The sequence below is a fragment of the Macrobrachium rosenbergii genome, chromosome 27 (assembly GCF_040412425.1).
Source record: "Macrobrachium rosenbergii isolate ZJJX-2024 chromosome 27, ASM4041242v1, whole genome shotgun sequence".
In the NCBI taxonomy this organism is placed as follows: domain Eukaryota; kingdom Metazoa; phylum Arthropoda; class Malacostraca; order Decapoda; family Palaemonidae; genus Macrobrachium; species Macrobrachium rosenbergii.
In genome coordinates this window covers 42,476,942-42,497,024 of record NC_089767.1, presented here as the reverse complement: position 1 = coordinate 42,497,024, position 20,083 = coordinate 42,476,942, and the positions used below count along the sequence as shown (strand labels likewise).

At 35.1% G+C, this 20,083-nt stretch overlaps 1 protein-coding gene across 5 annotated transcripts in view; it reads right to left on the bottom strand.

The window, feature by feature from the left end:
* Window positions 1–20,083, bottom strand: part of pasha (partner of drosha) — a 193,222-nt gene that overhangs the window by 1,570 nt on the left and 171,569 nt on the right. For 2 of the 5 annotated variants that reach the window (XM_067129731.1, XM_067129729.1), the window contains 12 exons: window positions 16,521–16,682; window positions 15,927–16,046; window positions 13,566–13,748; window positions 12,792–12,934; window positions 10,838–10,984; window positions 9,436–9,529; window positions 8,388–8,541; window positions 7,024–7,121; window positions 6,350–6,487; window positions 5,506–5,690; window positions 2,409–2,666; window positions 1,169–1,363 (listed from right to left, as the gene is read on the bottom strand). In XM_067129731.1, the coding sequence (XP_066985832.1) occupies window positions 1,169–1,363; window positions 2,409–2,666; window positions 5,506–5,690; window positions 6,350–6,487; window positions 7,024–7,121; window positions 8,388–8,541; window positions 9,436–9,529; window positions 10,838–10,984; window positions 12,792–12,934; window positions 13,566–13,748; window positions 15,927–16,046; window positions 16,521–16,653 (1,848 nt within the window). In that variant the 5' untranslated portion in view covers window positions 16,654–16,682. Of the gene's footprint in view, window positions 1–1,168; window positions 1,364–2,408; window positions 2,667–5,505; window positions 5,691–6,349; window positions 6,488–7,023; window positions 7,122–8,387; window positions 8,542–9,435; window positions 9,530–10,837; window positions 10,985–12,791; window positions 12,935–13,565; window positions 13,749–15,926; window positions 16,047–16,520; window positions 16,683–18,838; window positions 18,982–20,083 lie in introns of those variants that run through there. The other 3 variants (XM_067129728.1, XM_067129732.1, XM_067129733.1) reach the window with 3 other exon arrangements.

The following is a 20,083-nucleotide window of genomic DNA, read 5'->3' as shown; positions in this document are numbered from 1 at the left end:
GATTTTTGGCGATCTTTTGGTTTACGACGCGGCGTAGGAACGGGACCCCCGTCGTAAACCGGGGACTGCCTGTATATCTTTACAGTATCTCATAGAATATCTGCACACTGTAGCATCTTTACTCTTTATGCACCTACATTATTTAATTTCTGTACAAATATTAAACTTGTGTATAATGCCCATTCTGGGATATATTTTACCTTTCTGAGCCCTAGCAGCTACTTGCATTACGAAAGTCACAGATTGCAAGTTCAAACTGCACTTCAAGTAAAGAGAAAGTATGCTGGTAGTTCATTACATTAAGGACAAATCTAAGATGTTCTTGCAACCACAGCTTTGTGGTTATGCAATGCAAAAATCTTGCACAAGTTACTTCTGGCATTACACCTTGCATCAATTCACAAAAGTGATATTTAAATGTTAGAGGGAGGTTGTTATACTATCTTTAACTTTATTCTTCAACAAAATAAGGCGACTGGTACTGCTGCACGAAATATATCGAAGATATATCCAATTTGAAGAGGGAAAATCAACGCTGAAAAATGTTTCTTTGTTTTGGCCTAGTAAGGGACTCCTTCACCACACCTACTTCATATAACTCATTTATGAAGGGAAGGGTGTATGAGTTCTGTGCATGACTGATTGATTAAACAGAAAGCTTAGTTCCCTCTAATGGGGATTCGTGTATTAAATATTTAATATCCACTTAGTATTCTTGTATATTAAGCAAGCATTATAGCTCTCTTTGGGTTAAAAATCTGGCAGAAAGGATTTTACACTAGGGCGATGTGAAAGGCAATCATTTATGTGGGAAGCTAGTAAGTATGATGCCAAAACCAGACAAGGCAATGAAACAAATGCTCATAATTCAAGAATAACACATTTATACTGCCAATTACTTGATGTGTGTTGAACTAGCAATTAAATTAACTTTTTCTTAATTACAGTGAACCAAAGTGTAATTTGAATCTAATATGAATCTATGTAAAATCAAATGAATTAGTATAATGTAATACTTGTACTGCTACGCAAACTTTTAGTATCATAAATCTGTAAACTATAAGGATATAAGAAGTTTCTTCCCCATTCCGAAGAGGAAAGAAGAAATTGCTCTATGGACCACAAGGTGGTCCTTTGTTGAGGTATAATTCATTGAACTGTTACATACCTTGCACTCTTGAAGTTTCAACATCTCCTTCTTGAGTTTGTTGATTATGGAAGTATTTGGCTGATTAACTGTAGCATTGGACTGCAGTAATGTTATTTCCTGCTCCTCTGCCTTCTTTTCTCTCATAGTCTGCATCGATCGGTTGCCGTACAACCTTAACAATGAACCCCAGCTACTAATATGAGGGTGCAATTTCTGCGAGAGAAACATTTGAGCGTTTAATGTTGCACTATAAGGCTATCGCAAAAGAACAGAAGCCACGAGTGAAGTGACCAATAAAAGTCACCAAATAACCTAGTATGTCAGGGATATATATTCATTAGTGTTATACTGGGTTGCTTTACGAAACATTTCAACTTCCTACAAGATATGTTATTTTTCACCAAATACTAATGGTACAGTGAGTTAATTTACATGCAAGATTATTGCTTTTTACAATATTTCTGACACAGTCTCATGCATTTTTGTAAGCTGTTCAAAAAACACTGAAGCTAAACGTGATTGATTTCAACTGATTCATAAAACAAGCAGACAAATTGTTTCTGTACAAAGCAAGCCTATGGGAAGGAAAACCACACGACACTCTTTCGCCAAAATACAAAAAGACGAAGAGAAGGAATTTTGGGATTTAATTATGCAAGCAGCTGCAAACCTTTTTAAAGGAAGACAGATTAAAGGACAAGAACAAACAGAGGCAGAATTCAACAGCTTGGCAGGAGAGGGAAGTAATTCACTGAATCTTACTTGAATCCACTCAGTAAATGGGGAAAGTGGTAGCCTAATAGGTTTTGAAAGGTTACCTAATAGGAGAGGGTCTCCGACTGAGCTCAACAGGAGAGCAAATTAAAGAGTGAATACCATACCACAGCTACAATCTCTCCTTATGCTAAAGAGGAAGACAATTATACTGTACCAGGGCAGTGCTAGAAGGGTAGAGTTCCTTAAATTAATCTTTTATTGTTCCATTCAGTTTACATCAACTGGCAATAAAGAACAGGCATACTGCACTGAGTACAATTTACACCAAAATACATCATTTAAAAGCGTGTTTAGCAATATGTTCAATCAGCACAAAGTATAGACTCCTCACTTCTTTGGAATCAATTCCTATTTTACTTTTACTCACAGATGCTCAAGTAAAACTGGTCATGACACATGCAATACGGAAGCCAATGATTAAGCACGTAAGCTATTTATGAGATGCAAAAATGACTGATAATTCTTCTATAACTGTACAAACCTGCAATATTGCTTGGGATGCCCTTTGCTTTCCATCCTTTTTGTTTTTGCACTGAACCTGTACAGTGTGTTTCCCAACCGACATTACAAACTCGTTCTTCTGGTTTTTCTGTGTCACCAGCTTTGATTCGATATTAGCGCCATTGAGACCAAAATTTCTTTGCAGGCAATTTAGCAATATTGAATAGGGGGATAATTCGCTTGTTTTGTTGCACAGTTCTGGAACTCTGGGGTCCTCTATTCGGATTTCATCAAAGAACTGTGGGTGGAAAGGTTTAACATCAATGTGCTAAAGATTTTAGTAAGTCTGCAAACCAGTCTGACATTTCTTAACATCTGGACAAATTACGTAGACCTACAGTATCACCTCCAAATTATTCGATCCCAAGTACTCACTTTGTTAATAAAATAACCTTAACCCAGCAAATATCCTAACACTTACAATCAACTTCGACGAAAGCATTTCCAAGTTTATTCTGTAAAAAGACCACCACTGTACTAGCAAATGATGAAAATATACAATAAAAGGACTCTTACTTTATCTAAAATGGCAATGACCAGAAAGACTTCAATCTCCATGCTCTGGTTATTAGCTTCACTAATTTACAAATACAAAATTAATGAAACATGTTTACTCTCCCAGGTATCCGAATCTAAAACTTACAACTAGTGTATCCCATATGGATAAAGGGTACGTACCATACACGTCTTCAAATTCTCAACATACATTAATATGAATGTAAAATCTTCTAAAGGATTCTAATAAATACCTAAACCTATGTAGCCCCACAACTTACCAACCAAAATACTGAATGATCATTGTAAAAGTCATACAAACTGTACAACTCATATATCCAATTCTTATGGGCAGTTTATTAGACACATTGCTTCTCTTATTTTTTTTTATTTATAGCTCTAAGCAATAATAGTCCTCCAAACGAACATACACATAACTTACAAGCTAGATGTATCTCAGGGTGCTCTATATAAAAATCTGAAATGTCAGCTACAGATTCTTTAAACTTATTAGGTAAGCTGGAATCTACTGAAACAGCTGACATCCCAATTACTGACTGACATAATGAACAACCATATATGCATTTAAGGAACTGTTTAGGTAATAAACTTTGGCTTCTATTCAAAACATTCTTCAATTCAGAATTTTTTCCACGTAAACGAATATCAATTCAGAATTTTTTCCAGGTAAACGAATATGGATATGGTTACTTAAACCTGCTTCCTAGTTATCGAAAGTTAACTTTCTAGATTTATCACTGATTTTTAGCCCATCAATTCTATCTCTGGTCAAGATTATGCATTATGTTAACTTCTTCAGTAAAATATTCTAATCAAATTTTTGCCAGTTTCACAAAATCTCTGGATTTAATTTCTCGGGTTTATGAAATTTAGGCTGTCAAGCAAAACACTGGGGCACTTTTGGCCATTCAGCCCGCAACACTGCTGGAGCCCAGAGGCTTCTGTGAAGTATCTTTTGTACTGTTTACAGCATACACTAAACAACGCACATCACAAATGTAACCACCTCTGGGGACATTTTATTATAAACTCCCTTCTTCATATTTTTCTTTATCATATTTGTACTCGGTGATAAACTCCAAAACTCTCACAAAATCTTTTTAACTCTTTCCCTGGATATTATTATAGCTGCTGTTGTCGATGTCATTAGTGAGGAGAGTACTAAGCAACAATGTACTGTAGTACAAAAACATTTTTTCTTTTTAATACCTTATTTTTGTAGTCTTACTACTTCTTAATACCTTAAGTTTCTATTTTTACTACTTCCTAATACCTTACGTTAGTATTCTTACTACGTCTTAATACCTTACATGTGTATTCTTACTACTGTACTTCTTAATACCTTAACGTTAGTATTCTTACTACTTCTTAATACCTTACATGTGTACTCTTACTACCTTATGTTAATATTCATACTACTTCTTAATACCTTACGTTAGTATTCTTACTACTTCTTAATACCTTACGTTTGTATTCTTACTACTTCTTAACACCTTATGTTTCTATTCTTACAATTTCTTAATACCTTACGTTTGTATTCTTACTACTTACGTCTGTATTCTTACTACTTCTTAATACCTTACGTTTCCATTCTTACTACTTTTTAATATCTTACGTTTGTATTCAGACTACTACTACCATTAATACTACTGTACTACCATTACTACAACTACCACGACACAAATATTTCTTTTCTATCAAATTACCTTAAAAATTACATTTATACAGTACATGTTAAGTTTACACTAAAATAAAAGAACAATGGGATAAATTGTTTAAAAATCATGGAACCATAACAAATAAGATTACTGTATTATAATAGTCATAGATATATAAATTACAAGGGCAAGGGGAGGTGATCCTTATGGTTATGCTCGATGTTTTAAGTTGATTTTTGCTTAAAAGAGAAAATTTGTAAATTCAAGCTAATTAAGGACCCTATTTAAGATAGGTTTACCTATATTGTATATAACTTCAGTATTTTAAATAATGAATTCAAATTAAGCACTTTTACCATTTGGAAATTGCTTGATTCAATTTATCAAGTAAAACACTTTCAGGATTCTAATTCCACACTTAGTACTGATGTATCATATCAAAATATAAAACAAGGAAATATAGTAACAATGCATGACTGAAATGCCATAAAACCTTAAAGTCAGAGAAAGAGATGCCTGTTCTATTCTTTTAATAATATAATATTTCTGTCATTTGCAAGGTGAAACAAACTTGACACAGGAATTAAAAAATATGAAACAGGACATGTTAATGATACCTGGTGGTGAAATTTCTTTTGGGTGTAATATAACATTTATCATTTTTTATTTTTAAAGTATCTTCTCTGATAGTGTGACTATATATTAACTCTATCCTGTACTCTTAATTTAAAGCATATCAAACTCCCTGCATAAATCATTTTAACATTCTTGAAACTACAGTTAATCCTGCTGTTGACCAAAAGTGGTTAACTAAGATAAGAACAGCAACAAAAACCTTTCAGTTTTACAGCTAAATGAATAAATAAGAAAATATTTAAACGATTAGACAATCTTGAAACTTACCGATAAATCTGCATCTCCTTTTGTATTTGACTCTTCTCTAATTTTTTTTCCTAATTCTGGAAGAAGAATCTCTAATGTAGACTTCGCTGCTTCGGTCTTCGCTTGCTTCTTGCTGCTGCCATATCCAGTACTATAAGGCATATCATTAATGATGATGGTGGCAGCATACGGTGTGGCAGCATTTTCTGATGACAAAAAGAGGTAAAGAGTTACAGAAACAGTCGTTGATACAGTATAGATTCCTACTCTAGAAAAAGGATAGAAAGTCATGGGAATACAAGAAGTTTACAATTCATAGAAAAAGAAAGCTAAAGAAATTTACCACAGACCACTTATTTTGTCAAAAAGCCTGAGGAGTTGAGTACAATACAGCATTAAATATTACCCTTCTGCTAATAAGCCATATAATTCTGTTACAATTCTAATTGTAATACAAAAAACACAATTTTCACAATAGAATTTCATAGTTTATCAAATAACGTATAATGCTCTCAATTCAACATCACTAAAAATGGTTTTTATATGAGGATTACTTGTATTTTGATGACCTAATGTGTTTTTTAAAGTTACTTATACATACACATATTCAATAGGCAATCACAGTTTAAAGTTAACATAGGTTTCAACAGTAATCCAAAAACTATTCTCATTAACTACTTGCCAGCCTTGATAACTAACTAACTAACTTGATGAGACTGATAAGGCAATAATGACAAGTCTTTTCATGAATCTAGGTTCCTAACTTATCTTTCCAGTTTCTTCCTTGTTGTGTGTTGCTGGATACATCTATCTTTTCATGTTAAACGAAAAAGAAAATTTCATTTACACAAAACAAATCACTTACCCACTTCTTTGAAGACATATTTTGGCTGTTTTTTGAGAGCGTGCTGGACATACTCGTGTAGAATGCAAACATAACTTTTTCCTTTGGGATTCATAATCCACTCCTTTTTGCTAGTAGTTGTAAATGCTCCATCTTCCTCTGAAAGAAAAAGATAACCTCTCATTTTACTTACTCAAAAGATAATGAATCAGTCAAGAAGGGAAAGTTCAATTATCAAGGGAAGCAATGACTTAATTTACTGATGCTCAGAGAAAAATTTCATTTATATAACTAAAACAGTTAAAAGACATAGCACCTTTCTTATGCAATTTCCTAATTAAATAAAACCACAAATCTGTAAAAAAAAATCCCTAATTATTAACTACATACTGCAAAAGGAAATAACTCTTCAAAATCATCATTCTGCATCCTACCATAGCAATTTAAAATCAAACATAACTATTACTCTATTTATAAATCACACAGCATTTACATTTAAGTGGATGGTATGTACTGCATGGTTGCAAGGTATTTAAACAAATATTACCCTTCCAAAGACTGATCACTTAAAAGGAAATACTTTTAACATATAATCTGTTGTCATGCTTATAAGCTGAATACATCAAAAGCTTCTTAAGTATGTAGATGTTAATAGATTTCCTGGTAAAAATATAAAACAACACATATGTTCTTACCTTGTCTTCTTAACGAAATGAGTTTAGTTCCCTCTGGCAACTGTGGTCTATCTTTTCTTTTGCTAAGCTTCTGGTATTTTCTTCTCTCAGCCCATGACCTTATGAAATGGATTTAAGCATACTTAGTAAAATTCTTCAAATCACAGCCTATATAAAGAAAACAGTTATACACAATCATTAAACAGCAAGAATATTCCCTAAATTTACATAGTTTACTTAATGCTTTGATTTAATGTGGACATACATGAATACTTGAAGAAAATAGATCCATCTCTTGGAGGCTTTTTTGATCAGTCATCTGTTCATCTACATTCAAGTTCTCATTTCCAGTTTAAACGTTTTATAAAAATATGTTCAGTCTGTTACTAAAGTTAGCACAGAGAGATACAGCATCAGTTGATTTCTTTTATTCTGTACATACTCGTGGCAAATGCAGGTTCTGTATTTGGAATCAAAACCAGTCTAGCTCCAACACCACAGTTACATTTGAAATATGCGACTCCTGCAATAGTTATTTCACTAAGTCACATGTGAATTTTGTATACTCCAAAATATTAAGCCAAAATACCCCTCAATATCAAATTCACTTTACTCTGAGAATAACTGACAACTCAAAAGAGGAATACTAAATACATAAGTGTATCTGTGATAGCCTGGATTCAAACCAATTTCTTCTGGGTACGAGCCCTACAAAAACTGCTGATGAACTTCCCTGCTCTCTTGTGGTGATCAGCAAACTTTGGGACTTACAGGAGCAATGCCTAGAAAGATTGATGTTATAGAAGCAATCAATCATAGTGTGGGTTGGGTCACCAGAGTCTAACCATCACCCATTCTTGCCTGTCAATTTCCCATTTATCGGAATTCAAGCTGGAGATGGCGAATTTAATATTGTTTTTACCTTCAGTCTCTTAGTTTCACTGGGCCTTTAGGATGCAGATGTTTACAGGCTCAACTGTCCCCAAGAAAGTACTTCAGATTTGTCTGTGTCAGGAATATCCTCCATATATCTCCCACATATTGGAGGGCTAGAAAATTTTGGCGACCTTCAGACTGATGAAGATTACCAACAACAGATTGCCCATTGGACCAGTGATGTTGACAGTAGAGCTTCTTTGCCAGCCAAGAAAACTGGAACCTGTTCTTTCATGAATATCCAACACCTTGTGTTGGACAGCTGAGGGTTCAGGTGGAGCTAGTTTCATGTGAGTTCTCTACTTATTTCATGAACTAAGGACTGTTAGTATGGGAACCATCACAGACCACCATAGAGCACTTGTGTGACTGACAGATTTGTATAAAGAAAATAAATTTTACTAAACTTTTCATTACAGATGTTAAAAAAATTAATATACCCTACTTACTTAAATCTTATTATCTTGATGGCTTTGAAATTGAATCGTTTTCTACAATATTCTCTTAGTTCTTCTACCTCTAAGGACTGTTGTTGCAAATTCTCGACAGCAGTCTCAATCTTGGCATTTCCCACTACTAAGGCTGGAGGTGGAGTAGGATTTCCTAAAAATTCCATTAAAAATTAATTTTATAAGTTTAATACATTTTTAATATTATCAGATGTACAGGTTCAAGCTGACATAACCAATACCCATATAAAGGTTTATTTATTATACTCAACAACAAAATTGAAAATGGATAAAATCTAATCACTGAAAGCTTTTCTCATTAATCAATTAAAACTTGAAAAAATAAAGATATAAATATATACATAAAGTAAACAAAGATATTATAAATACATATACAAAGTACTTATAAAAAGCTTAACTTTTTCATTCAGGCATTTTACTATACTTACATAACGGGTTTAGTCTGATACCAGGATACAGTACTGGAATGTAATGGATTGGCCACATCTATGCATATCATATTCAATTACTGTATAGAAAAAGCACACAATCATATGTATATTCATTTAAAGCTATTACTAATTATAATTTAATTTCTACTTTTATTAGGTTTTACTCTTGCTACCCTCTTTATTTTTAGGGCACTAAACAAGGGGCACTGCAATGAAGAAAGATTCATGTATATTGTCCCTCACTTTCCCTAGTTTTACTCCAATCCTTTTCTTCATTTAACATACATAAAAATAAAACTGGCAAGGTCTGGTATGTAACAGCAGGGAATGTCAAGATCTTGAGTGAAGCTTACTTGACTCATTACCTGGTTTAAAGTCCAAGTCTGCTTGCTTTCGTTTTTCCTTGACTGCTTTCCATCGTTTGGGTTAGTGACATTTACGTAACGTTTTTTATAAACGCAATTAAAATTTCTTACCTTTAATTTTCTTTAACCATCCCTTTACCTGGTATTACCTCTAAACTACATCATAAAGAATTGTGTGTATTTCATAAGCGGCCAGTCTTGAAAGTGTTTTGAAAATGGCCGACAACCTACCTTCCAATGGATTTAGTCCCAGGACACTTGAAAATGTTTTGTTTACCCCCTCGTTACCTGCTCCCGTTTCTAATGCGTGACTATCTCCCCCGTCCTGAAATGCAGAGAAGAAAAGGTCACAAGAGAAAAACTGAATCTCTGTTTCCCAGTATTCAAGTATCCTAGATGCTATGAAAAAGTGACATTTTCTTTTGAAATGATAATAGCCCAGAACTTGATATTCAATGGGTTAAGATACTCTATTAATATCTCTTCCTAGGTTCTTACTTACTAAATCGTTTAAATGTTTATCTGCTTCCTTACTGATGGGACCTGTTGTAATGGCTACATAAATTTTTCCTAATCCTTCAACTTTTCCTACTGAAACGAAAAATAAATACAGCAATTTTGTCCATAATAAACAATTAAATAAGGGTACTCTGCTAAAATACTGGTGGACATAAGATATATTCACTTTGAAAATGATCAACAAAAGTATAATTAAAAATTTATTGTAGAGACAATCTATCAACATGGAGGAAATACATATTTTATTTCTAACACACAAAAAGCATCAAAACATTGGTTTAGGATTCACAACTTCATGGAAATAACATTTAATATTAGCTTTCAACATATAAGATATTATGAGGGAGGTATTTTTACTATAAAGTAAAAAACAAAAAATAAAAATAATAAACAATTATAAAAAACAATCAACCAAGAGCTCAGTCAACTTTCTACCAATATCCTCCTCTCACTGTACACTAGAGTCTGTTCCTTCTGATTCTTTCAAAGCTCATCAAATTAATAAAAAAAAAAAGCATATTAACCCTTTTATATCATCAAAATCATTATTACATTTTTTTTATTCTTACAGGCAGCCCAATGCATTCTTGATTTTTCTATGCCTATAACCATCATTATATTTCATCATGATTCCATAGGTCATTTTCCTATGAATGGAAGGCCAACTTACAATTTTGATTACACCGAAATGCTCAGCCATTTTGCAATTCAAAATATGATCCAATTCAGGATGGACACTGTTACTTTTAGGAAGTAAAACACATTCCCAAATTTTGTTCTCAATAAACTAAACAGATGAGGACAAGAAGTAAGATTATAATCCATGCTGGGAAGCAAGCAACTGGCACAAGACATAAGCATTCCATACACCCTATCCTTTGTTACAATGACACTGTGCAAAACAAAAATAAGCTGGACAGAAGGGCACGGACAACTTGGCAAAATTAAAGGACAAAAATAAGTTAAACATGGGGAGAGTCATGGAGGCTACACCAGACCTGTTGGATTCTCCCACCCATCAGAGTGACAGTATCGGTCCATTTTAAAATAAAGTGAGAGGGTCTGTAATTTAATGGTTTTTTATAGCAAGAAAATATGACTTTCGTGCACTTACCTTACTGGAATGTGCTGTTTTATCCAACCCACTGTCTCTTTTCTCTTCACTAGTGCCTTCTCCATTTCCTTCTTTGCTCTGTATTTCTTCTCTAAGAGCTTTTAGATACTGAAGACAAGGAACCGCACTCAAAGGGATGTCATGTTTCTGTTGATAAAGAACAACTCTTAAGCTTTAGTAGGCTTTGGGTTGGCAATGAAAAATTATTGAAACTTTGGCTCTGTCTGCAAGGTTTACTTAGCAGAAATTGAAATAACGTTCATGCAAACTTTGTTTCTGTGACCTCTTTTTCTTTTCTTCAAAAATTAAAGCCAATGGGACTGGCAACCTACTGGAAAGAACAGGGAGATTTAAACATGAAAGACGCAAAAGATCTGCCTCCGAAAGGAAAGATGGTTTTAGTCGCTAACAACACCAGGAAAATTTCAAATCTTGGCAGTAAAAAGAAAGCCACTGTGTGTAAGCTAAGGATTACCAATTTCCACAGTAACAGTGGGAAGAGCTGGTGTGGGAAGTGTTATGAGGCCTTGGACATGGGGAATTCTCCCCCACTGGTGTTGACAGATCAGTGACCAAAACAGTTTATTATTTTTATTATTATGTACTAGTTTAACCACATAAATAGGCTATTTATCATATAACTAGGGGTCAAGAGACTAACCAATTCTAAGACCAGTCAAAATTACTTGTGTGTCATTGCTTTTGATATGATAAATTCCACACTCCAACGCTGGGTTTGATCTTATTTTAATTGTACTACTAGGTTCATCATTTTTCTATTTTAATAGGTTTTAGAGATATTATATAATCAGAATAACTACAGGTGATTACATCATAGGCAAAGCTTTGGCTTTTTTTTATTGGTTTCATTTCCTTTAATGCCTACATGGGCAGGGATCCAACATATTTTCTGAAGGGTTTCTACAGCACTTCAGAGTTCCTGAAAATGACAAATATCGGTGATGGCATATCTTGAATGATTTTAAAGGCTGATCCTTTTGCATAACATACTCCTGGGTGATATGGCTGCAAATCCCAATCCTCATAAAGATTTGGACCCAATGGTGTATATTGATTAGTATGAACCTGTATGTTTTATATCTTCTATTGCATTTTATGACAGTTCTGGGTGTATGTAGTCTTTAGATACATTTTTCAATATGTATGAGCTTGTACCTTATACATAATCCAATTAATACTGCTGGCAAGACCTAAGAGCCTAGAAATTTGACTCAAGGTTCTCATAAAGGTACTTGGTAATGGCCATTAAAAAAACCAAACAGGTAATGACCAGAAAATGTCCATCTCCCTCTGCATGTGTCTGAGGCAAATGGTCTTCATATTTGTGAGCACCATTATCTCACAAGTCCTTTTTCAAAAACTTTTACTGCTAAACCCCAACCATCTACAGTAGTCCTCCATTATCCACCTCATTTTTTTTTCCTAACAAGTTTCACCTGTATTTTCCTTATCTCACAGTGTTTATACCCTTTGAGGTATGGTTTTCTTTCTCCCTGCTAAAGGATGGCCTTGCTTGATCTTTCCTATTGTAACACTGTTTCAGTTACTGTTACAGTAAGTTAAAGGAGTCCCTCTCTTCTCCTATACCATTTATTCTGTGAAAAACTATAATCCTTGAACTATTCAGAACAATCACAATTGTCCTGCCACTGCCAGATTTTGGAATTTTTACTTTCTTCCATTTTCCATGATTTCTATAACTTCCTTACGCCTCAGGTCAGGTTACTCGCTTCCTTCTGGGATAAGAGCAACTTTTTATATCGAATCTTATCACCTCCATGTCAGAGTTCGGTATGGGTGCTCGTATGCCAACCCCTTTGATCACTGCATTAAAAAATCAAATATATGGCATCAAAGAATTAATAATTAATTTTTTATATAAACACTACTACCACCTTTAACAAAACAATTACAGTGAGAACAGAAAACTTACCCTAACACTGCCCTGTCCTAAAAAATACGGTTTTGACATTGTGCAGACTCTTGACTGTTTATGAAGGTAGACAGGCATTCCAGAATTGTGAGTGACTTGAACCCAACCTTCAGGCAGGACCTCAAAATGGTTGTTTCCTTTCTCTGAAATAACAGGTACAGCTACATTTCATGCACATCACACTGCAAGAGTAACTTGTTAATACATTCCACTGGCTATCAAGCACAGTAACAAACCTCCCTCAAAAGGACGAAAACCTGCAAAATTTACATGTTCAGCAGACTATGCATAAGGTATTGGAACATGCACCCATGCTTAAATACTTTAACCACTAAATAACGAAAAAGTAATGCTATTTATATGTTTGCTTGATAAGCAATGATACATCACTTAATAGCACAAGCATGAGACGTTATCTACTTAACAAACAATACCACAAAGTAGCATAATATTTTTGCCCAAGTTTTTTTGAATCCTAAAATGTAATACATACAAAATTACATTGCATTTGTTTTCTCACGAGTGTAGCTTCTGCCTGAATTCCCACTTCATTTACACCTTCATCTATGCTCTTTCTCCAAAATTTTCTAACCTAATATTCTGTGATTTTATACCACTTATTGTAACTGTATTTGACATTTTATACCACTTATTGTAACTGTATTTGACAAAGTGCTAATTACTGTGACAGAACACTTCAACATCCAACTACATATTTTCATAAAAATCAATGTAAATTTATGACAAAACCTGAATACCAAAAACATCACTAACCTATCAGCACCAATTTTTCTCTTTCATCATATGGGGCCTCCTCTCCTTCACCAATAATGGCATCTCTCTTCCTTTTCCTAGGTCCTTTCATCTCTTCTGGAAGTCCCTCTTCAAGAAGTGCGTCAATCTCTTCCTCAGGCACTTCTGAATCATAGTCATAGTCATCTTCAGTATCCTGACCATCTGAAAGGAGGTTAAAGACAGTGTGAAGTATAGAACTAAAATGATCTAATATATAAGTAAAGATTATAAATTGCATCTAGTACAATGTAAATTTATACCTAAAGGCAATACCCAATGTCTCTTATAGTAGCCATTATATTTCTATATAAAAAGTTATTTTCATGAATTTTGGTACACGTCACAGCATGCTAAGTAGACATCTGGCAACCCCAAAACTACCCAGTGTTTTGCATACAAGAAGCTGTTGGTACACATGACAGAGTGCACATTTACCAAATGGCAAAGTAATGGTAATTGAGTAACAATAATATGTAACAATACTGTCGAGTTGTAAGACGTCTCCGTAGCTTCCTGTGATGAATGTGGATAGAGAAAAAGAGAGGTTGCTACTCAATGTGACTACAAGAGTGAACCATTAGAAGAGAGCAAAAAACTAACAAATAAGGACTGTACTACTCCAATCTTCAGAGAGACAAGCACTTACAATGAAAACTGAGGATGTTTTGAAACTTGACTACAAAATTCCAAGATTCACAGGTAAAACATGGAGAGAGTTCTACAAGATTTGTGGTGAGCTGCTGTTACTACTATCAATGCTATGACTCCATCCATTCTTCTTTTCCTAACACCTCAACCCCTCTTCACCAACACCACAGCTCTCAATGATTATCTGTCTCCAAGGACTTCAATCTTGGGTACTTCCTTTCCAAAAATTTATCATGTATCTATAGAAATCACATTTCACACTGTCAAAGTGGAGCATAAAAGTTCTTTCAAGTTCTTCCTTCCTCCCATAAATTTCTCCACAGATTTCTCCCTTTAATATGACCTATCTAACAAGTCGATTTCTACCTGTTCAGGACCTCCATATTTGTCACTCTGTAACACCAGACTACGAAAAGGATTTTCCTCAAGTAGTTGCAATGAAAGCTATTTAGTTTCTGAAATGGTGTGAATAAGTGGGCTAGCCTTCAGCACCACAAGGCAAACAGGACAGCACACAGGAATTGAAAACACTAGCCTTTGCTATAATGTAAGCACTCTGTTACACTAAACTCTCTTTGGCAAGGAGACAAAAATTCCTACTTCCTTACCAATTCAGAGGGATATTCATCATCCCAACTATGGTTTGAGTAGAAAATATGGACTGGCTCTCAGGATGCTGTTGACTCCCTATTCTTGGTGTCCTGTTTGCCATTTTCTTGAATGTGAGGTGTCCAGCTGCTGGAAAATAGATAGAAACCTAAAAGACTGAGATGGCTTGGGCATGTGGTGAGAAGGGGCGAAGATATGGTAGCAGCAGCAGGATGAAGATGAGAAGGAAGACTCAAAGAATAACTGAAAGGCATAGAAGGAAATAGTCCACATTAGATGATAGTCAAGAGTACAAAAGAACATATTTTAAGTTCAAGTCTGAAAAGGAAAAATCTGATGTCAAACACTGTGCCTCAACATAACGTCATTATCATCAATGCTTTCACGAGAGATTTTCCCTTTACAGGCTTGAATGTGATAGGAGTTTCTTTGTATTATCAATGTCGTCTGCCTAAATTCCCATCAGGAATAGATCTTCCATGGCCTTCTTCAACAATTTTTTTATCTTTTACTTATCTTCATCTAGCAACTACCATCATCAACATTTTTATTAGGTTTTTCATTTACAGGCTGAGCCATTTGATTAGTTCTTTCTATTGCCTCCTTATCTTACACAATACACTGCAGGATTGAATTCCCACCTGGTCCATTCTCTATAACTCTCTGGATGTTGCCATTAGACAGTACAGGTAATCCAATTTTATTTTCAACAATTCTCTAACTGATCTGCCTCCATTCTCAAGGTGACCAAACCATCTTGACTTTACGAAATATCAAACCATTTTTCTGCCTCTGAACATCATGTACCACAGCTGTTTCTACAATAATCCCAACTAACTAGTTGTGAATCTCAACATTTTGTAGTCAACTACTCAGAATCTCCATTTTCTTTGTAAATGTCATGTTCTGACTAAGTCCCAATCACCACCAGCCACACGAATTGCATTTAATGGGATTTCTCAATAACGTGTGAACTGCCTTCAAGATATACTGATATTTACATACAGTACTATCATTACACTATGATGAGCCCTCAAAACAAAGATATGAAATATGATTACATTTGTATGATTTAGTACCTACCAGCATCATTATCATCATCATCTTCATTGTCATCCTCATGTACTTCGTCCAGCAGCTGGAAATCTGCATACCTTTCATCAGTCATGACACTGTTTCCACCAGACGCCCTAGTTCCAGTACCTACAAAAAGGAAATCTAAGAAAGTCTTGCATAAATTACAGTACATTAATAGGACACTAAAACTCTAGACTTAGCATTTATTTCAATATCTATCTGTTCGATGTCCTTCCTAAAATTATTTCTATGCCAGAGATACTAGATAAACTAATTTCTTGCTTAGTTTCAATATCTATCTATTCGATGTCCTTCCTAAAATTATTTCTATGCCAGAGATAGTAGATAAACTAATTTCTGGCTTAGTTACAATAAGAAATAATATGAATATATCACTTTGTATTAATGGATTTACTCTTACAAGCCTTCTAGCACTTTGTATTAATGGATTTACTCTTATAAGCCTTCTAACCATGCCTTATAAAGTAATATACAGAATGAAATGAAACATTACAATAATTTTAAAATAAATCTGGAACAGAATGAATGATCACATAATAACATAAAGTAAATGCCACTTTCATCAATTCGATGACATACTTTTAGACCCAGACCATGGGAATGGACACTGTTCATCATGCTCTAGACTCAGTGTTGTATCGCCATTACTGGACCTGCCATCTTCTGTGTCTGACTCCAGACGAGCTTGCTTCCTTGGCGGTCCTTCTTCCATGTTAGTTTTATCTTTGTTAAGTCAGCAACCTGAAAAATAAAATTCCAGGTTAGATGAATTCTCAATTGAAAAATCTTTTCAACCTTTTCTACAGCAGTGCTTATGGATTAAGGGATGTTGTCCTTATGTAAGCAAAACATTTTCTATCAAAGAAAGAAAAGATATTGCTTTAATTGCACTAGTAGTTTTTCATTCTCAAGTTTAAATTACATAGTTCTCAAAATATTTTTCTATTTACCTGAACAGGAGCCATTACTCATCATAATCTAGATTTCATCCAGCAGTAGTTTATTACCTGACTTAGTCATCAAAATCTATATTCTAGCATAAGTACTACAGTTTTACTAACAAATCTCAATAAGCATGAACCACAGTAACAAAAATTTTGCTGGTCCTTCAATATGGTAGGCTAATGGTTATGTGAATACATTTACCGTAAACAGTGCAGTGTGTGTGCATTACGGAAGGAAGCCCCTCTTATAGTCCCTTTCCTTATATAAATGTTTCTCCATCACAAAAAACTAACTGATGAAGTTAATTACTAGGACTGCAACAAAGCGAGGAGACAGGGGGTGCCCCTTGCTAGCTGAGAACTGATGTCTAAGGTTAGGTTAAGATGACATTCTGTATTTCCTTTTTAAGATTCATGTGCGCTGGGTCAGGTTAGTACAGATGTCCCTGAGTCACGCAAGGATCTGACATCGTAGGTTAGGGTAGGTTAAAAGTAAGGCTAGGATGCATCCCTATATTTTACTCCATAGGATAACTCATGGCACTCTATGTCGCATTAGGATGGGGGGCAGAGGGCTGGTCAGACAAGGACCTAGTACCCTGGTTAGGCTAGGCAACAGTAACTTAGGATACATCTCTGTAATTGTTCTTGTGATATTTTTGTCTCTTATAATGTGTTTTGTGACTAATTTACGGTGCTTCTGGGTCAGGTCAGAGCAGTAAAGGGTGTTCCCCTGTTTGGCAAGGACTTGACACCTTAGGTTAGGGTAGGTTACAAGTAAGGTTAGGATCAATCTCTGTACTTTACTCGATGACTCGTGGCACTCTACATCATGTTAGGATTGGGGGGAGGGGGCTGGTCAGACAGGCCTAGCATCCTGGTTATGGTAGCCTGCAATAACTTAGGCTATATCCCAGTAATTGTCCCTTTGTCTTGTGACTGATACCAATGAAAGCCGAGCTATGCATTTCCCAACCTGCGTACCTAGTGGTTTAAGTATTTAAGGCCATTTCTGATGGTCTACCATTTTTAGTTTCCCCTTCCCTTATAAACTTGGTTTCCTATTGAGGTGTCCCATAATTTTTATACAAGCTAAAATGGGCTAAAGAAAGACAAAAATTGGTGGTCTGCAATAGCAACATCACTGATAAATGCATAAAAAATTAGATTAAGAAATCTGAAGAGTAAAATCTAGGTTACGACTCATCTACTGGACAAAGAATTTAAAGTGTCATAGTATGACCAGAATTAGCTTAGTTCATTATCTATACCAGTAATTCTACAGAAGCAGCTATGCAGTTCAAGTTTAGTAACAGACCCTGACTGCAAAACCATACACAAATTACTGGACTGGATACAGACACGGGTATGCGTGAGAGATCCTAACCTTTCCTATTAAGGCCTTGCCTTCCTAACCTCCCGACCTATTAAGGCCTTGCCTTCCTAACCTAACTTAGGGTGCTGTGCCCTAACCTGACCTGGGGGGCTTCACTCCCCCTCTCCCAAATTAACACTGAATATCCCTGTCTCCTTACTCTGCATACTACCCAAAAAATACTATTAAAAAACGTCTCCGTGGGGAGTTCTTTCGTAAATTACCTTTAAGCCAATAAACTGTAACAATGAACTTGGATTTTGTGGACGTCCTTGGACGATGCCAATGGAATGCCGTCGGAGTCCTAACCTAACCTAATCTAGTAGGTCGTGTTACTTAGTAGGGAGCGGACCCCCCCGGGGAACGGAAACCCCTTTTTGGTACCCACTTTTTACCCAAAGTTCCCCTACAACACTGCGCATGTTCCCGGATGGCCAGCATACAAAAACATAACCAGTTCTGAGATTAATTACAGGTTAATTACAGTCGACAAACAAAAAATTACGGTGAACCCTTGATAAACAACCAAAATACTATAAGAAATGTCAATTTCAAAGGAAATACCTGACGATACGTACTGTATAAACTTTTATCGGGGCTCTAAATGACAGGCGCCCTTGATAATATCACAACTAGGTCCTCTAACACCTGACCGGCGAGCGATGGACACCATGTAAACAAACGTCTTCATCTTCTTCTTCTTCTTGAGTTTCTATCCAACAACTTGAACAAGGCGCTGGTAATTATAATTAACTGTAATTCTGAGTAACTTTTCGGAAGACTCCAGCTAGCCATTTTTAATGCAAAAATGGCTAGGAAATGATAGGGCGTTAAGAGAACCTTAAAAATACCAACCTAACGTAACCTAGGGGTGTTTACTGGTTAGAATTTTGCCGTCTATGAAGTGGGGGGGGTGCCGGTACTGTCTTACCTTATAAGTCGTAATTTGATTCATTATTTTTCTGTTATTAAACATTTGCGAAGGGTATGTACCGAGAAGAAATATTTTGTTTTGATTTGTTTTACCCAAGAAAAATATAAATTATAATGTGGGAAGTGGCTGGAGTCTTCCGAAAAATAACCCTAACGTGTGGTACTCTAGGCTATTACGAGTTCTTTGTTTCATTCTCGATGAAAAGATACTACAAACTGTCAGTTATACACAGCCTACAACAACAACGTAACCTACGTTCACAGATAAGAGGAAATCAATGTGGAAGCTGAATACCGGCATGTTCACAATAAAGAAATAATTTCCTGTTTTCAAACATTTCATAAATTCATACATCCATAAACTTTAAATTCCAAGCTGGTGCGATTCTGCATAGCCATTTTACTGTAATTTTGACATACTGCTGAAATAACAAACTACAAGTTTGGTGATTTGCAAGTTTTTATCATATGAGAGACTGTTTAGAGTTCTCTTACTTCCCTTTCAAGGTGAATAATACAACATTAATGATCCGTACACACTAAAATAAGGTTCGTTTCTTAAATGAGTCAACATAATGGAATTAACTGAGTTGCCACAAGGAAATTATTATTATTGTTAAAATAATCTTAACCAAGGCTGGTCAACTGCAGCTGACGAAAAGTAAAATGAAATAATTACACAAAAATCAGTGAGTTAATGAGTTCTAGCGATCTTGATTAGTTTAAAAATGACCTGCAGTTGTGAGAATTATAAAATTTAAAGTTAATTTTGTTCAGGGTCAGGGCAATTGCCAGGGTAACTGGCGCCTAATATACCTATTTTATCATAATTTTGTTGTAGTCCAAAATAGAATAAAAGTGTGAAAGCCCCCACATCCTAACTATACCTG